This window comes from Mauremys reevesii, linkage group 21, assembly GCF_016161935.1.
Source record: "Mauremys reevesii isolate NIE-2019 linkage group 21, ASM1616193v1, whole genome shotgun sequence".
Lineage (NCBI taxonomy): Eukaryota > Metazoa > Chordata > Testudines > Geoemydidae > Mauremys > Mauremys reevesii.
The window spans coordinates 22,583,708-22,601,892 of NC_052643.1; the positions used below are offsets into that span (position 1 = coordinate 22,583,708).

Below are 18,185 nucleotides of genomic sequence, written 5' to 3' on the forward strand. Positions count from 1 at the left end.
GGGCATTCGAACCATTGGCAACTTGCTCCCTCCTGTATCTGTCTTGGAAGACAGCTTTCCTGGTCGTCCGTCTGTGAGAAGCAGGGGCGGCTCTAGACACCAGCGCGCCAAGCAGGCGCTTGGAGCGTCCGTTTCCCGGGGGGGCGGCATTTGGCTCCGGTGGAGCTCCCGCCGGCATGCCTGCGGCAGGTCCACCGGAGCCCGGGATGAGCGGACCTGCCGCAGGCATGACTGCGGCGGGTCCCGTCTTCCCGTGGCTCCGGTTGAGCTCCCGCAGGCATGCCGGCAGGAGCTCAACCGGAGCCGCGGGAAGAGGGGACCCGCCGCGGGACCGGGGAAGGGCGGCGCAGCGCTCCGCGCTGCTTGGGGCAGCCCGATTTCTAGAGCCGCCCCTGGTGAGAAGGGTGTCTGAGCTAAAGGCCCTTACCTCAGAACCGCCTCGCACCTTATCCTTGTGGAAAACAGTGTAATTCAGGCTGTACCTGACCTTTCTCCCCAAAGTGGTGTCACATTTCCACACCAGCCAGGACATTTTCCTGCCCGTCTTTTACCCTAAGCCTCATGCCAGTACCCGAGAGTAGCGGCTACACTCTGTGTTTGGCAAGCACTACCTTTCCCCACTGAGCGCACTAAGCCGTTCAGAAAATCGACCGACCTATTTGTAGCGGTGGTGGACTGGATGAAAGGCCTCCTGGTCTAATCTCAAAGAATATCCTCCTGGATCGCATCTTGTATCTGCATTTGTTGTGAATTGGCCAAAGTGCTGACCCCAGCTCTCACGGCACACTCCACAAGGGCCCAGGCCTTATCAGCGGCGTTCCAGGCCCAGGTCCCGATCCAAGAAATCTGCAGGGCAGCAACTTGGTCTTTGGTACATACCTTCATCTCTCACTACGCCATCGTCCGGCACGCCCGGGACGACGCAGCCTTCGGTAGAGCGGTGCTGCAATCAGCGTTTCATTAACTCCACCTCTACTGCCTGGGTAAGGCTTGGGAGTCACCTAATTGGAATCGATGCGAGCAGTCACTCAAAGAAGAAAAGATGGTTGCTCACCTCTCAACTGTTCTTCGAGATGCGTTGCTCATATCCATTCCAAACCCGCCCACCTTCCCTTCTCTCGGCATAGCCGGCAAGAAGGAACTGAGGAAGCGCAGGGTCATATATTGAGCGCCATGAAGACGCCACTCCAGAGGGCTCCACAGCTTACCCGACGGGTGCTGCTAAGGGAAAAACTTCCCAACACCTGTGCACGTGGTGTGCACACACCTAATTGGAATGGATGTGAGCAACACATCTTGAAGAACAACAGTTATGAGAAGGGAGAGGTGAGTAATCATTGGGTTTTTTTGTTTGTTTCTGGCTCTGCCTGATTTGCTGTGTCACCATGGGGCAAATTACTTAGGTCAAATTCGGGGCACACGAGGATCTGATTGGGATTAAAAAAAAAATAGATGTTCTGAGTGTCATGCTCAGGGCTACTGCCCATGTAGTCCCCCTGTATAATCCCAGCCAGGCTGTCCACCCTCTGGCTCCTCTTGGGCACAGGAACTCTCCTGTTGCTGTAGTTGGTGCACCTCTCCAGTGGAAGACTTCTGTCAAACCGTGTGCACTGGGAGTGACATCGGCTCTGTCGCTCTAAGGGGTGGATTTGTCACACCTGGAGCAATGTTTGAGTTGACCAAACTCTGCAGTGTAGACCTGACTCTTCTCTCTGGCCACTGTGCTCTTACCCTGCTGCGGCTCTGTTTTCAGAGAAGGAGAAGAATCCACAGTACTGGAGGAATCAGGCTCAGCAGACACTGAAAACTGCCCTGAAGCTGCAGCAGCTCAACACCAATGTGGCCAAGAACATCATCTTATTTCTTGGAGATGGTGAGTGCTTTTCTCCACTGCCTGAGCAGCACGCATGGGGCTGGAGTGGCCTGTGTCAACCCCAGTGTCTCAGGAGGGGTGGTTGGGTCAGTTTGGATTGGGAGCTGTCCAGATCTGGAAATTGGGGGCGGTGATATTGCTGTCAAGCTTTCTGGTGAGATTTCCCGTAATTCCCCTGGTTGGTAAATCCCAGTAGATTCTGCCTGAGTCCTCCACTGGCTGGGACTGCATTGGTCTGTGGCCCAGATCCACAATGGGAGTTAGGAGCCTGAACTCCGTAGAGGGTCTGGGCCTCTCTCCCTGACATTACCCACTGTGGCTAACACTGGCTCCCTAGTGGTAACTGTGTCACTGGGGTGGAGGAGGAGCAGTAGTGTGTCCGGGCTGGAGTAAGGAGGCTGGAGATGGCAACTCCCTCTCCTTTGCTTAAAGCAGAAAGGGGTCCCCCTTCCTCACCTGGCCTAGGAAAGGACCACTGAACTGTGTCATAGACCCTAGACACGAATCACTTGGCTCAACCACAGGGGCTATGCTTGTAGCCCTGCTAGAATTGCAGAGCTCTGAGTGGCTGTGGAGTGCAGCGCAATGATAACTGTGCTGATGTTGCACTCACTGTGAAGTCACACTATCAAGCATTCACCACCAGTGGGAGGCACTATGTCATCAGAGTAACTCCCATTGGCTGACCTGACCCCCTTCCTGCCAGCTTTTGAAAGCCGCATTACCCAAATGTACCCTTTCCCAGGCATCACATGGATGCTTCTCCCCCACCCTCCCGGAGTTCAGTGACCCAGGCTGAGTTGGAGTTGGCCCTGCTTTGAGCAGGGGGTTGGACTAGATGACCTCCTGCAGTCTCTTCCAACCCTAATCTATGATTCTTTGGGTCACGATGCCGGCTGAAGTTGGAACGGAGAGGTTGATTCCAGAGATGCTGGGAACCACTGGGTTCCCAAAAGCCAACCCTGTTACCACCAACAGTAGGGCTGGGGTGCCAAGTCTATCTAACCTTTCAGTTAGCTGCCATGCAGTTAGACAGCCCGGGAAAGCCTGGTTCAGAAGGAACCAGTGCTAGCATGCCATGCCCCAGGCACTGCCAGGACAGCTGTTCCCATTTAGACCCATGCTCGGGAATATTCTTCTGCGGTCTTGGTGTAAGACGTGTGCGGTTGTTAGTAATCCTGGGCTGTGCTTTTTCTAATAAAACAAGAAAGAAAAATCAAAATATCAAGTCTGCTCCATAATTGCACAGTCAAGAGTAAAATTTTCAAAAGCACCTAAGTCCCATTTTTCAGAAGTCATTTGGGCTCTTAGGAGCCCACGTTTCTATTGAATTAGACTTAGGCTCCTATGTACCATAACTCACTGCAATGTGCTAGGTCCCAGTTAGATGAGAGCAGCTCCCTTGCTCTCCTTAGTCCTATGTGACCGGTTCTCTAAGAACCTGTCCCGATGTGGAGATTTCCAGGGACTCCTTTAAGCTGAGAGATGGTCACTGGAGAAAGCTGATGCCCATCTTCTGTGCGTCCTCACACTGAAGAAGGGCCTTATATCAGTTTTGTCTGAACCTGCGCAGGAAGAGAGGAAGCACCTACTACCCCAAAGTCTTTGATGAACTGGAACCATCTATTGGCAAGGGTGAAATGGTTTTGCATAGATTGCTTTTACTGTGTATAACACCCATGAGTTGGGACAATGGTCCTTAGCCCTGGGCTTCTTTCAGGGGAATAGAAATGGGATGAAGAGCAAAATAAATGATATTGTGCAATGTTCTATTTTAATCCAGCAGTTAAAGGGTTTATTGTGTCATGAGCATGGTTAATTATAATGTGTCATCTGATGTTTTCCTCTTGGGGCCAGGGGAGCCAAGCTCAGACAGAAAAAGAAGAATCATTGTTGCAACTAATGTTCTAGTGTGCACCCACTCTGGAGACAGCTGTGTGGAGAGGCTGCTGGCCAGTGGGTTGGACTGGCTTTTCTGATCCCCAGCAATGCCTTGCAATGGCTTTTAAGGAAGTCAGAGTCTCAGCGCTTTGTGATTCTTCAGTGTTGGGCACAAGTCACTGCTCCATGTGATTCGTTCTCGCTTTGTCCAACTATCTGCTGCAGGCATGGGAGTCTCCACGGTCACAGCAGCTCGTATCCTGAAGGGACAGCTGCAGAACATGAAGGGGGAAGAATCCCTGCTGGAAATGGACAAATTTCCTTATGTGGCTCTGTCCAAGGTGAGCCCAGTTATTTTTGCCTGCCTGGCTATCCCTGGGGTATGGCTTGGCGTGGGAGCAGGCTCTACAAGCTGGCTGGGGTGAGACAACGTGTGTGACTGAGAATCTACAGGAATCGGTCCTGCCCTGGATTTCATAGCTGGGGCCAAGCTGTGGGACTGTGATGCCGCTCAGCCTGTGCGGGAATGTAGAGGAATGACTGTGGCCCAGCTTTTAAAGGAATGTACATGTTTCTGTGCACAGCCTTGCAACACCTAACTGATTTAGGAGCCTAAATCCCAGTGCCTAAAGGCCTTTACAAAGCTGGGTCTGTGCCCATGGAGGTGCAATCCCAGCTCCACTGCTGCAAGGATTGTACTTTCCCCTGGCTCTTGCACCTTCAACTTGTTGTTTCTCCCTGGGGCATGGCGGAAGGTTTCCCTCCAGCGCCTGCTCCCCACCCCCCTCCTCTCATCACACACCCTGCCTAGTATCAGAGCCCTGTCTCTGGGCCTCAGCTGCATTTCCCCAGTTGCTCAGTGGAAGCAGCTCAATTTGTTTCAGCCTGGGTGCAGAAAGAGGTAACTGTGGATAAAGCATCTGCCACGGCCATGGAACTGTCACTTTTCTCCAGGGAACTGGTCGCTTTGGGTCGCCTGTAGGGCATTCGCCACCAGTCCTTCCCTCCCACCCCAAATTATTTCTCTCAGGGGCTAGGGACTCCTCTGTCCTTGGCTCTTGCCAGCTCCCCCGTGGGAGGAGTAGGAGGAGAAGTTGGGAGATTAACACCTCTTGTGGGCCTGTTTGGTGAGACTGCCCCTTTGTTGACCCCCGAGGCAGAATCGATTTCAGTGACCCCAGTGCCATCTCTCCAGCAGGCATTGATGAGTGCTGTAAATCAAACCAGCAGCAAATAGGCCACTGGCAAAGGCAAAGATTTGTGCCAGCTGACTGACACGAGCACGCCCAGGGCAGCTCCTCTCGGTCAGGAAGGCGTCTCTTAGAGACATTCAGTTTCCATATGTTTGGGTTCATTCAAGTGATTGCAATTACATAGGGATAATACCAGATTTACACAGGTGTCTTGGCCTCCCAGAGACCAGGAAAAGATTTATGGCAGAGAATACGGAGGTGTTGGGCCAACTTTGATACCTTTTGGAAGTTTGACATTTGAAAGGGCTTTGGTTCAAGGGCAATTTTTAAAGGTTAGATTGTGGGAAAGCAGACTCCTGAAAGACCCTCTGCATTTGCACTCTGATCACAAGATCGACTTTTAAAACTGATCCTGAGGCTGCCAGGTGTGTGTGCGCATGTGGGGTCAGCATAGCTAGGGTTGCATTCAAATTTGCACATACCCACATATCTCTGATTTAAAATAACTGAGAATTTCAAGCTGCCTCCAGAATTGGGGTGTCCAGTTTGCATTAATTATGTCATGGATGGGACCCTGAGCCTCCAAATCCCTCAGGCTGATTTGAAAATCAGCTTGAATACAAAGAGTTTATTTCCCTGATTCCTTATAACTGAACTGCTCTCCACCAAGCAAAGCCAAGAGAGCTGCTCAACCCATTTCCCGCTTCCATTCTCTGACCCTGTGGAGCAGGGGGCTATGGTGGTCAGTTTACAAGAGATCTGCTTTATTGTAAATTCAGTTCCAACCGTCTGTGCATGACATGAGCTTCATGGCACCCTACCCAGACTGTCTGGGAAGCTCAGCCCTTGAAGGCACAGTCCCTAATGCCACAGGGGCCAGTGCCTCATTTGCAAAGTGGCAGCTCTTAGGGTAAAACACTGCAGAGACGAGCTGCTCTTAAAAACAAACTTAAAAATTCCACCTCATTTCTCTCAAATTGCTCTTCCCTGGAAACAAGTCCCTGGCATTTGGGTGGGAAAAGGGATCCTGGCACCAGCATTTGCAGGGCTGTGCTCTTCACCCAGCCCATCTGCTGGCATGCGGCTGGCAATGGGTGGATGGCCTGACACTGAGACACCTGCTGTTGCCTCCTTGCTCTGAACTGAAGCCCTGATTCGATCCATGCTTGTGTCAATAGTACATTCCCACAGTATTCTTGCCAGCAAGTTAAAGAAGTATGGGCTGGATGAATGGACGGTAAGGTGGATAGAAAACTGGCTAGATGGTCAGGCTCAACGGGTAGTGATCAATGGTTCCGTGTCTAGTTGGCAGCCGGTATCAAGTGGCGTGCTCCAAGGGTCGGTGCTGGGGCCGGTTTTGTTCAATATCTTCATTAACGATCTGGAGAATGGTGTGGACTGCACCCTTAGCAAGTTTGCAGATGACACTAAACTGGGAGGAGTGGTTGATATGCTGGAGGGTAGGGATAGGATACAGAGGGACCTAGACAAATTAGAGGATTGGGCCAAAAGAAATATGATGAGGTTCAACAAGGACAAGTGCAGAGTCCTGCACTTAGGACGGAAGAATCCCATGCACTGCTACAGACTAGGGACCGAATGGCTGGGCAGCAGTTCTGCAGAAAAGGACCTAGGGGTTACGGTGGACGAAAAGCTGAATATGAATCAACAGTGTGCCCCTGTTGCCAAGAAGGCTAATGGCATTTTGGGTTGTATAAGTAGGGGCATTTCCAGCAGATCGAGGGATGTGATCATTCCCCTCTATTCAGCACTGGTGAGGCCTCATCTGGAGTACTGTGTCCAGTTTTGGGCCCCACACTACAAGAAGGATGTGGATAAATTGGAGAGAGTCCAGCGGAGGGCAACAAAAATGATTAGGGGGCTGGAGCACATGACTTATGAGGCGAGGCTGAGGGAACTGAGATTGTTTAGCCTGCAGAAGAGAAGAATGGGGGGGGATTTGATAGCTGCTTTCAACTACCTGAAAGGGGGTTCCAAAGAGGATGGATCTAGACTGTTCTCAGTGGTAGAAGATGACAGAACAAGGAGTTAATGGTCTCAAGTTGCAGAGCGGGAGGTTTAGGTTGGACATTAGGAAAAACTTTTTCTCTAGTAGGGTGGTGAAGCACTGGAATGGGTTCCCTAGGGAGGTGGTGGAATCTCCTTCCTTAGAGGTTTTTAAGGTCAGGCTTGACAAAGCCCTGGCTGGGATGATTTAGTTGGGATTGGTCCTGCTTTGAGCAGGGGGTTGGACTAGATACCTCCTGAGGTCCCTTCCAACCCTGAGATTCTATGATTCTACATATCACCACATTGGAGTGCAGGACAAGGCCAGCCAGCTGCCACCAGAAGATGTGGGGGAGGGAGGACCCACTTCGGAGGAAAACTTGCAAAAAATAGTGTTTTTTTTTTTTATTTTAATTGAATAGGATCAAATATGAGTTGCGTAGTGTCCCTGCCTGGTGGCAAGCTGAAAATGTTCTGGACTGAGTTAACACATGCATGGAGCTGAAAGGCAGAGATTGTGGGCACAGGTGATAGCACGAGGGTTCGTGCCGGTGAATGGGGATTATGGGCAGCTGGGTGATGTGCCAGCTTCCTCTTCTGCTGTGGGAGTCAAGCCTGAGGGCACTGGCACACCCCCAGAGGTGCCTGAGGCAATCTCTCCCTCCCTGCTCACCATTGAGCTCAGCCGGGGGAGGGGGAGGCCATCAGTGGGTGGAAGGTGTCAAAGTTAGACTCAGGACCAGGGCCGGCTCCAGACCCCAGCGCGGCAAGCACGCGTGTGGGGCGGCCCTTTCTCGGGGGGCGGCAGATTGGGCCGGCAGACCGGCCGCAGTCATGCCTGCGGGAGGTCCACCGGAGCCGCGGGAGGACCGGACCTGCCGCAGGCATGACTGCGGAGGGGGCGCTCGTCCGGCGGCTCCAGTGGACCTCCCGCAGGCATGACTGCGGCAGCTCAAGCGCAGCCGCCAGACCTGCAAACCGACCGCAGCTGCGGGAGGTCCAGCTGAGCCGCGCGACCAGGGGACCCTCTGCAGTCATGCCCGCGGGAGGTCCGCTGCTTGAGCCGCCCCTGCTCAGGACTCACAGTTTGTCAGACCACTCGGTTTTATTAGCACAGCGCTCTGCTAATAACACCCAGATCATGTGAGCCCCAGGCAAGACACAAACTATCTTATTTATACAGATAAAAGGGTGAGAACTTAACAAGGTAACAAAGGAAGCAGAATCAGATAAGTTTACCTGGGCTAGACATGCAGATCTTATTTCCTTACTAACTATTACCCATCTTCTGTTAATGTTTCGCCATTAGCACCATTGTTTATGCCTAATGTTTCTTTTCCTGGCACCTGTATTTCAACATTTCTTATTTCTGCTTAAAGGTACATACAACATTTCTTTAATCCGTTCTTATTTTTACAATATAATTCATTCTACTTTCACAAAGGCAAGGGGGTGCTAGCAAGTGAAAGGGTTGAGAACATGGGCATCTCCCAAAGTTGCCCCTGCATGCTTCAGAGGTTGGCAGTTGGATCAATTTCCTGGCATCCTGATGTCACTGGTGGGCCCCATCCCATCAAGGGCAATGGGAGTCGTGGCGCCAATTTGGCAGGGTTGGAAGGGGCCCACAGGGAGGCTGGGGCACCTGGCTAGTCAGGGTTTTGTCTGAAGCAACAGTTAAATGCCCCAAAGCTGGCTGTGGGTGGGGGGATGAGGGAGAGAATCACAGGGCAGAGAGCAGGAGAGCTGCCAGGCCTCGTTGGGAATGGGAGCATCTCTCGGGAATGGACTTCAGCGTCTGTGACTGCCCCTATGGCAGGTTCAGGGCAGTCTCCTTGCAACCCTTGAGTTGCCATGGGGCAGAATCCGGACCTGGCATGAGTGGCAGTGTCTCTGGGCCCAGTCCAGCTTTGTGGTCTGTAGTGGTGCAAGTTGCATACATGGTGCATGGAGCAAAGTAGTGAAACTTGCACCAATTTGTGCACAAAACCAATGTAATTTACACGCTGAGAGGATGGATGGGAGGGAATCAAAGAAAAGCAGCACCCAGGAGAATGTTAGACAAAGCAACCCACTCCTTTCCTTATCTCAGCCCCTCTCGTTAGCAAACGTCCACGCCAAGGCGCAGGAGAGATTCCACTCCTTTTTCACACCCACTGAATGCCAGCTGCATGGAGTGTCTCTGCTTTCCCACGCCTGTCCCGAGTGCCTTACCCCACCAGAGACCTTGCCATGGAATCTAGGCTTGAAGCCTGCATCAGTGCTGCCCCGAAGGCAGCCGGTGTTGTAATCTGTTCTTTGCCTGGGGACTTGAATCCAGCTCCTAGTCATATAACACACCAGCCTCCCGAAGCCTGTATATGTTCATTGCCTTTCTCCTAACTCACCCCAGCTCCTTTTCCCATAGGCCATCAGCAGACCATTCCCTGGTATCTAGAGTTGGGAGGTTTGGGGCTGTTTCCTCCATGTGTGTTCTCGGGAGGAAAGGCAAGTGGCCAAGGCCTTGTGATGGAGGTTGCTGACGCTGGTCTTGTTTATTCAACCCTGCCATTCATCCTTGCAGACCTACAACACCAACGCCCAGGTGCCAGACAGTGCAGGCACTGCCACCGCGTATCTCTGTGGGGTGAAGGCCAACGAGGGGACAGTGGGTGTGAGCGCAGCCGTGACCCGTGCTCAGTGCAATACCACCGCGGGCAATGAGGTCACATCGATTCTCAAGTGGGCAAAGGAAGCAGGTGAGCAAGTGGGCAGGGCTGTAAGGCATCATGTGTGGTACAGACCAGCTGTCTGGGTTGGGCCCAGCGGCCTGAGTGGAGGGTGGGCAGGACAGGGGCATGGCCAGGATAAGTTGATTCATTTAATGGATTCTTTGTTTCCGACATCCCTGTCCCTTAGAGCAGGACTTCCTGGATGTGCTCCCCTTCCAAAGAATGGTTGGGGGGAAAAAACATCCCCAACCACAGAAACAACCGACGTGCCGCGGACACCTGAACCAAAGCAATGTGACGTTTCATCCTAAACTAATGGACAGTGTCCCCCTCCGTGTATCAGTTGAAAAGAAATACCTGGGACGTTTTCCCCAGTGAAATCCCCATCTCCTGTCTGTTCTGGGCATATCCTATAGTGCCCCCTTTAGGGCTGTGGCTAGAAAATATGTCCCTCCAACATGATGGTGAGCAAGGGGAAAATGATTGGTGGAGGGTGCACTGCATGATAGCATCCCAGAATGCTTTGTGGTGTTCTCGCCTACGCGGGTGTCAGTACAGCATGGTTACACTCAGAGATCGCAATCAGGCCCTTTAGAGCTCTAACCATCAAACCACATATCACGCTCCCCACTCACTCATCCCACTGTTAACCCCTTCTCTCCTGCTGCAGGCAAGTCTGTGGGCATCGTAACCACCACACGGGTAAACCACGCCACTCCCAGTGCTGCCTATGCCCACTCTGCTAACAGGGACTGGTATTCTGATAACGAAATGCCCCCGGAGGCCATCCAGCAGGGCTGCAAAGATATCGCCCAACAGCTCTTTGACAACATCCCAGACATTGAGGTACAGTGTGGAGAAAAGCAGAGCCGGTGGATGAATAGCATTATATTCCTGGGGGCGGGGAGGAATGACTTGGGGGGCTGGGTATAATATGGTGAGGGCTGGGATCTGTGGGAGCTGGCATTGATTAGACCATGAAATTGTAACATGGGTAAAATGTGTTCTGCAACCCCAGTTGATGGCTGGGCCACATAGAAGGAAACAACCTGCTGCTGCTGCCAGTTAATGGAGTTCCTCCTTTAGCACAAGAGGTAGAAGTATGTTCTGCAGTGCTGGAGGTTGTGGGTTCATACCCTGCTGCATACCCATGGGGGCTGTTAGAAAATCCTGTTGCCTGGGCAACTTTCAAACTGGACTGGACAAAACATAATTATTGGGGGATGGATTAGATAACCTCCTAGGCCTCTTGCCTCTCAGTGAGTGAACCCCTGCCCGCACTCAGCTCTGCTGGGGGTGGGGCTGACAAAGCTGGGGAGCCCTCAGCCAGCTCCGGGGGGAGGGGACCCAGCCATCTGTCCTGCTACTCCAAGCCAGACTAGTGCATATCAGATGCTGCCTGCTGTAGCATGTACATGGAGGCCAAGGGCTTGGACCACGCCCCCAAGCTGGGATACCCCAGGGGGCAGGGGTAGTCTGACCACCCACTGCCCCACCCTGTGCCAGTGCTCAGGAAGATGCTGGAAGGGAGCCCTGCCCTGCTCTGGCTCAGGTACCCTTGGCTACCTGCCATACCTGTCCAGCAGAGGGCAGGATTAGTTACAAAGGGTTGGATGGTCAGTTTGGATCAACACCCAGAAATGTGGCTACTTCTGCTAGGCTTGAAATGTCTGGGAACAGGGTTTGTCATGAGAGGCAGCGTGGTGCAATAGGAAGGGTGCCATTCTGGCAGGTAGCAGACTTTGGCTTGCTCCCTGCTCTGCCATTGACTTGCTGAACTGGGGTGAGGGCTATCAGTGAGCGTGATGCAGGGTATTGCCCCTTATAGTGATGGAAGAGGGCTGTTTCTGTTGGATTTGTACATTACTGTTGTTCTGAGCACTGGTGTAAGATAATCACTGACTCTCTCTCTCTCCAGAGAGAGAATAACAAACTATGGCAACGGAAAAACACTCCTCTGTATATTTACCTTGGCTTGCTTTTACTTTGGACCTTGGAGAGTTCACTTAAATCTTCTTGTCACTCAAGTCGTGTCAGCATTGTGTACTTTGGAGCTGTGCAATGTGTCAGAGCAAATCGGTGTGTGTCCGTCTGTGTGTGTGTCCGTGTCCAACTGTCAGTTTTAGAATTAAGAGTTCTGGAACTTCCCTGACCCCTCTCAAAAAATTGTTTCACTTTCTATCCTTGATTCCTGAGGAAGAGCAGAGTCTATGAAAATATGGGATAAATTGGTAGTAGGGTCAGATTAATGGGAAGAAAAGATGGTGATCTGCCCATGTGAATCATCAAAATGAGACATTGCTTGCAGTAGATTTTGCACATACTTATGTTTATGTTTGCTAATAGCTGAGAATGGGTGACAGGGGATGGATCACTTGATTACCTGTTCTATTAATTCCCTCTGAAGCACCTGGCATTGATCACTGTTGGAAGACAGGATACAGGGCTAGATGGACCTAGGTCTGACCCAGTGTGGTCGTTCTTATGTTCTTAAGTTCTTGTGCTGGATGACCTTGAGGAAGACCATTCCCCTCGATGTGCCTCCGTTTCCCCACCTGTAAAACAAGGATAATGGCCATTTCCTACCGTGGCAAAATGCTTTGAGATCTCTGCATGGAAAGTGCTCTATGTGACTGTGCTACACTGCATTGATAGCCCTTGCCCCAGTTCAGCGCCTCCAATCCCAACTCCACCTGCAAAGGAGAGGCTCTGCAAAAATAATAAGAAACACTGAAATTATTTGCACTTCCTTGACCCTCTGTGGCTGGATTTGGATGAAGGTTTAGGTCGGCTTTTACCTTATCCAAACCAGCCTTGCCCTAATGGCATCTAAGGGCTTATCTGCACAGCAGCGCAGTGCAGAGTGTGGGGAGAGGTGAATTGTAGAGTGTGCTAATGTGTCATGTTTTAACTGCCTCATGTAGACCCTGCTGGTGTGACCTGAAAGGTACCTAATGCACCTTGATGTAGTCCCATTTCAAACAGCTGCTATATAGACAAACCCTAAGAGACCAAGTCGATTTCAGTGGCTTTTGTAAAGCAGGCTGAAGGAGAAGACCCTGGCAGCAACGGGGTGTGTTCCAATCTGGGCAGGACTCCCTTGCCACGTTACCTTCCTCTGAGAGTGCTTAGTTGTTTGTATTGTGGTAGCGCCTAGACCCAGGATTCCAGTGCAACAGAATATAAGCTGGTCTCTGGCAATCCAAGTTAATATCTACATCTTGCTCTGTCTTTGGTGTCCCCCTGTGGGGGTTCATAGAATCATAGACTATCAGGGTTTGAAGGGACCTCAGGAGGTCATCTAGTCCAACCCCCTGCTCAAAGCAGGACCAATCCCCAGACAGATTTTTTTTGCCTCAGATCCCTAGGTGGTCCCCTCACGGCTTGAACTCACAACGCTGGGTTTAGCAGGCTAATGCTCAAACTATTGAGCTATCCCTCTTGTTTGGGGGCCAGGACTGGGGTGAGGAAATTGGGAGCAACATGGGAAAAGTACTACCTAAGCCTCCCCAAAATGCCATGAGCTCTACACTTCCTAGCCAAATGAGCTGTGTCTCACCCTTGGATCCAATGCGGTGTGCCACGATGGCTTAGGAAGCAGGAGAGTAGTGAAGGGAAGCCTGACTAGGCCCCACACAGCAATCCAAGGAACACTGACAAAGGCTTTCAGATTAATAACACGGGATCAACTGACTTATCTGGGCTCTGAGAAAACTGCCTGCTTTGCAGACACTGCTCTGCATCCTGGTGGAGCTCACCCATCACAGAATTCCCTGGTCCCACCCCTAAGCTGTGTGCTGGCTCTGCTCTACCCAACTTGCCTTCCTCTGGCAGCAATATTGCCAGCAAGGTGGCATCTGGTGGGGCTGTCTCTTGGCCCACGGTCCCAGGCGGTTAGTGTGGCAGAAGCGGAGATCCGACAGCCATCTAGCAGAGGCAAATATTGCAAGCTGGGCTCAATCAGGGACTGTGGCAAGTGAAAGGAGTTGGCTGAGAGTTCAGCTCGACGTGGTGCTGGGCACCCTCCATCCCCGAGAAGCTTGGCGTGTCTCAGGGTTGGGCCCTAGGGAAGTAGTTCTGGAGCATCAACAGAACAATGATGGCCTTCCCAGAGCTTCCAGCTTTGCTTCCGTGTGGATAAATAGCTGGTGTCTGCTGCTTCCCAGCGAGCATTTGGGATCCACCAGCCTGTCCTGGGCTAATGGCTCCTTCCCTGATGGCAAAGGCATGAAGTGATTGTGTGAGTCTTTGGCAATGAAAATGGCAGGGACTGAGTGGGAAGAAAGGGAATGTTCTTGGGGATCTGCCAGCCTTCTGTGTGACTCTTAATAAAGCAAATGTCAATGCTGGGGCCTGGAGGGCTGGTGTGGGCTACTTGGGTCCTCTCCTGAAAGGCTAAGATGGGGGTGGTGGGCTATCCAGGGGGCTGCCTGGAGGGGGGATAGAAGGCCACCTCTGCTCTCAAAAGGAAGATTGGAAGCTAGGCCCTGTGGGAGTACCTGCATGAGAAGGGCTGTTTCTCGGCAGGGCTCATAGCTTGGATGTGTCCCATGATATGGGGCTTCATCTCTTTAAGCTCGGGTGCTGGTATGGGGTATTTCAAGATAAAGGGTGTCTGGGCCAGGGGTCTGTAACTGCAAGGGCCATCAAAGCAACTTAGAAACTTCATTACAACCTCTGATCTTGGGCTCTCTCATCTGTCAGGATCACAAAGGCACTGGCTTTTCAGCAAGATGGCCGTCTCTGCCACTGGGCTCAGCAAAATGGCTGCCTTTTTGCTTCAACTCCGAAGTGGTAGATAGAGGAACAAGGAGAAAGCCACAGCCTCCAGCTGGTGCCAAGGCCAGGGGCCTATGTGACACTTATGCCTTTTGGAGGATTCACTCTCTCTGTCCCATTGCTTGAACAGCTCAGTGAGGAGACTGTCAGAACTGGCTGGCTGGATTTGGCTGTTCTGAGGTTTCTGGGGACAGTTGCTGGTGCTTCCAAATCAAGGCTTAGTGTGTCAGATTCTGAGCACTGATCAGTCCCCTTTGTTGCCCTTGGGTACAGGGAGATGAGGGGATCTGGGCCTTTCCACAGTGATCTAGGCCTCTGGCATCTCCAGATTGGATGATTATGTACTAGAACGCTCTCTCCACATTGGTCTGACAAAGCCCTGGTCTGTTGACCGTCAGGGGTCATGGGATCTATCTGTTCTCTCAAGCCCTTTCACAGGGACCAGAATTTGTCCCTAAATGCAAGACTATTCATGCAGAAGTAGGAGTGTCAATGCACAGCCTCTTCTGACAGTGGTGTGCTTCTACTGTAGGAGAAATAGTCCCCCAGCGCGTATGAGGTGTAGAGGTATGCATCAGGATGCATTAATGAGGAGCACCTGTCTATAGGAAATTACGAACAGCTTTTCGACAAAGGGTACACAGGCTTGGACAGAAAACCTTCAGATCCAGCTAATCATTTTATCTGCATTCCCGGTTCAAGGCAGGAGAAACCACGATAAACATTGTGCAAAGCTGCTGTCAGCGAACTCTTGTTTACAAACACGCCTCTCACTATGGCATTGATCCGGAGCAAAGAGCAGCCCCTACTTGATCACTTTCACCACTTCCTACAGCACGTGGGCCTTTGTGGGAAGTGTCCCATCCTAACAGTGGCCTGGCTGGCTGAGCATGTGAGACCTGAGTTACTGTGGCACGTTTGAGTAAGGCAGGGCCCATCTTTCTATTCTGTGTTTGCACAGTGGGGTCCTGCTCCGTGGCTGAGCTATTACACAAATAATTACTAATGGGCCTGCCTAGGTGCTGCAGGAGCATGGCTCAGAGCACCTTTTCCAGGTGCCATGGGAAGCTTAACTGTGTGTGTTTGAGTCTCCTCGTGTGAACAGAGTTTTGAGAACCACCTTGTGCCATGAGAACTGCTCAGATACACTCCTGGTATCCAGCATGGTCCTCTACTACCCGCAGTGAGTGAACCTCAGTGCCGGCTGCTCTGGATGTTTCTCTGAATCCTTTTGGTTGCTTTTCTGAGCCTGCTGGGTCCAGAGATCTGAACACTGAAGGGAAAACAAATTTACCAAACTTGTTTTGTTTTGTTTTTTTTAACCCAAAACCTGTCTTCTACTTTGGCTGAAGTTTGGGTTTACCTGTGTTACTCCAGATATGTTCATGCAGGTTAACCTTTATTGTAGATGAAGAGAGCAATAAAAATCAGGAACAAGCCATAAAAATGTGTCCACGAGGGAACACAGGGCCAATCTTGGCTGGACCAGCCTGCGCTGAATGAGGCACATGGCTAGATTTTCCATTGCTCTCAGTAAAGAGGGGAGTTCTGTGTGGTTTTCATTGGGAGCTGAGTAACTTTGAAAATCTGGCACTTCATTAAGGCACCTAGATGGGAATTGGGCTCTTCTGCAAATCTGGCCCAAAGTGGCTGCCAGTCTTCTCAGGCAGCAGAGGCCTCGGATGTAACATAGACACAGAAAACAGAAGTGTAATAGTTACGTAGATAAATCCACCTGGGGTGGAGATTTGAATTCAGGCCAGAGGTTCAGGCTGGATCTAATTTTATCCCGAATGGTGGTCTTAGTGTTACAGGCATAAGAACTCTTTGCGCCACAGAGGAAAACACGTTAGAAGCAGGAAACGAGCCCCCTGGAATGAGTAGTCTGATTTCCAGTAACATATGGACCCTGTGGATTTTGTTTCATGCTCCCATTAGCATTACAGTGGAGTGGAGATGGGGGCTGAACCCAAATTCTGAATCCCAGCACCCCTGGAAAACCTTGGCAGCTTGGATCTGTCCCAGATTTTGTGGTCTGAGATTGAATTAGCTTTCTTCTTTGGAAGAAACCACTTTCCTGACAGCTTGTGAAAGGCTGTAATTCTGGGCTGCCAAAGGACTGGGAGGAGAAGGGGGGAAAGAAATGTGAGTAATAAGTCGTCTCCCAGGCTGACCTTCAGATCGCAACTGGCACTAGAAGTAAAGGGCCATGCTCTGGTGCCCATTGATTTCCTGTTGCCACAGAACACTCTCTGCCACCACAGAGGTCTAGCCCACTGGTGTGGCCGCTCAATGTGCTTTTTGCCAACGGGGCCACAAAGTCGTTAAGTGTCTTATGGGAACGGAAAGAAAGGATGTGAAAATTACAAGGGAGGCAGCAAGTTGGCCAGGGCAGCTGTAGTGGAGCAGGTATCTGCCACAGAGGCCCAGTCTCATTAATGCAGCCCTTGTGGGAGGGGAGAAAAAAAATCAGCCCTTCTAGTTTCCACCCCCTGCCAGCACCAGGCTGTGGAATCCAGCAGAAATGTTCTCTGCTGCCAGTTCTGTAAATCAGTATCCCTCTTTGCTTCAAAATAACCCCAGATCAAACAGCCAAGCCTGTTAGCTAGTGGTTTAACAGGCACATGTTTTATTATTTTAACTCTGGCCTGGGTGGGAAATAATTACACAGGGCAGCAGGCTTTTTTCCCTTAATATTTTTGCTGTTGATTTTGCAGCTTTACAGGTCACCTTCTGAGAAGGGAAATCTGTGCCCGGGCTAAAAATAATAATGAGCAAATAAAAACACCTTCAAAGCAAATGCCCAGAGATGCGGCTCAGGTGCAGCATTGGATTCGGGGTCTGAGGCACTAGCCAGTCAGACCTATTCAGAACTAGGGCTCTGCTCTGGGCCCATAGAAGATTAGGGTTGAAAGAGACCTCAGGAGGTCATCTAGTCCAACCCCCTGCTCAAAGCAGGACCAACCCCAACTAAATCATCCCAGCCAGGGCTTTGTCAAGCCGGGCCTTAAAAACCTCTAAGGATGGAGATTCCACCACCTCCCTAGGGAACCCATTCCAGTGCTTCACCACCCTCCTAGTGAAAAAGTTTTTCCTAATATCCAACCTAGACCTCCCCCACTGCAACTTGAGACCATCGCTCCTTGTTCTGTTATCTCGTACCACTGAGAACAGCCGAGCACCATCCTCTTTGGAACCCCGCTTCAGGTACTTGAAGGCTGCTATCAAATTCCCCCTCACTCTTCTCTTCTGCAGACGAAATAAGCCCAGTTCCCTCAGCCTCTCCTCATAAGTCATGTGCTCCAGCCCCCTAATCATTTCCGTTGCCCTCCGCTGGCCTCTCTCCAATTTGTCCACATCCTTTCTGTAGTGGGGGCCCAAAACTGGACACAATACTCCAGGTATGGCCTCACCAGTGCTGAATAGAGGGGAATAATCACTTCCCTCAATCTGCCAGCAATGCTTCTACCAATGTAGCCCAATATGCTGTTAGCCATCTTGGCAATGAGGGCACACTGTTGACTCATATCTAGCTTCTTGTGCACTGTAATCCCCAGGTCCTTTTCTGCAGAACTGCCAATTAGCCAGTCACTCCCCAGTCTGTAGCAGTGAATGGGATTCTTCGATCCTAAGTGCAGGACTCTGCACTTGTCCTTGTTGAAGCTCATCAGATTTCTTTTGGCTCAATCCTCAATTTGTCTAGCTCACTCTGGACCCTATCCCTACCCCCCAGCTTAGTGTCCT

At 51.2% G+C, this 18,185-nt stretch overlaps 1 protein-coding gene across 6 annotated transcripts in view; it reads left to right on the forward strand.

Annotated features, from left to right (window-relative positions):
• ALPL (alkaline phosphatase, biomineralization associated) overlaps positions 1–18,185 on the forward strand; it is a 95,049-nt gene that overhangs the window by 43,936 nt on the left and 32,928 nt on the right. For all 6 annotated transcript variants that reach the window (XM_039508993.1, XM_039508998.1, XM_039508995.1 and 3 more), the window contains 4 exons: positions 1,754–1,873; positions 3,980–4,095; positions 9,515–9,689; positions 10,333–10,508. In XM_039508993.1, coding sequence (XP_039364927.1) covers positions 1,754–1,873; positions 3,980–4,095; positions 9,515–9,689; positions 10,333–10,508 — 587 coding nt within the window. The remainder of the gene's footprint in view (positions 1–1,753; positions 1,874–3,979; positions 4,096–9,514; positions 9,690–10,332; positions 10,509–18,185) is intronic.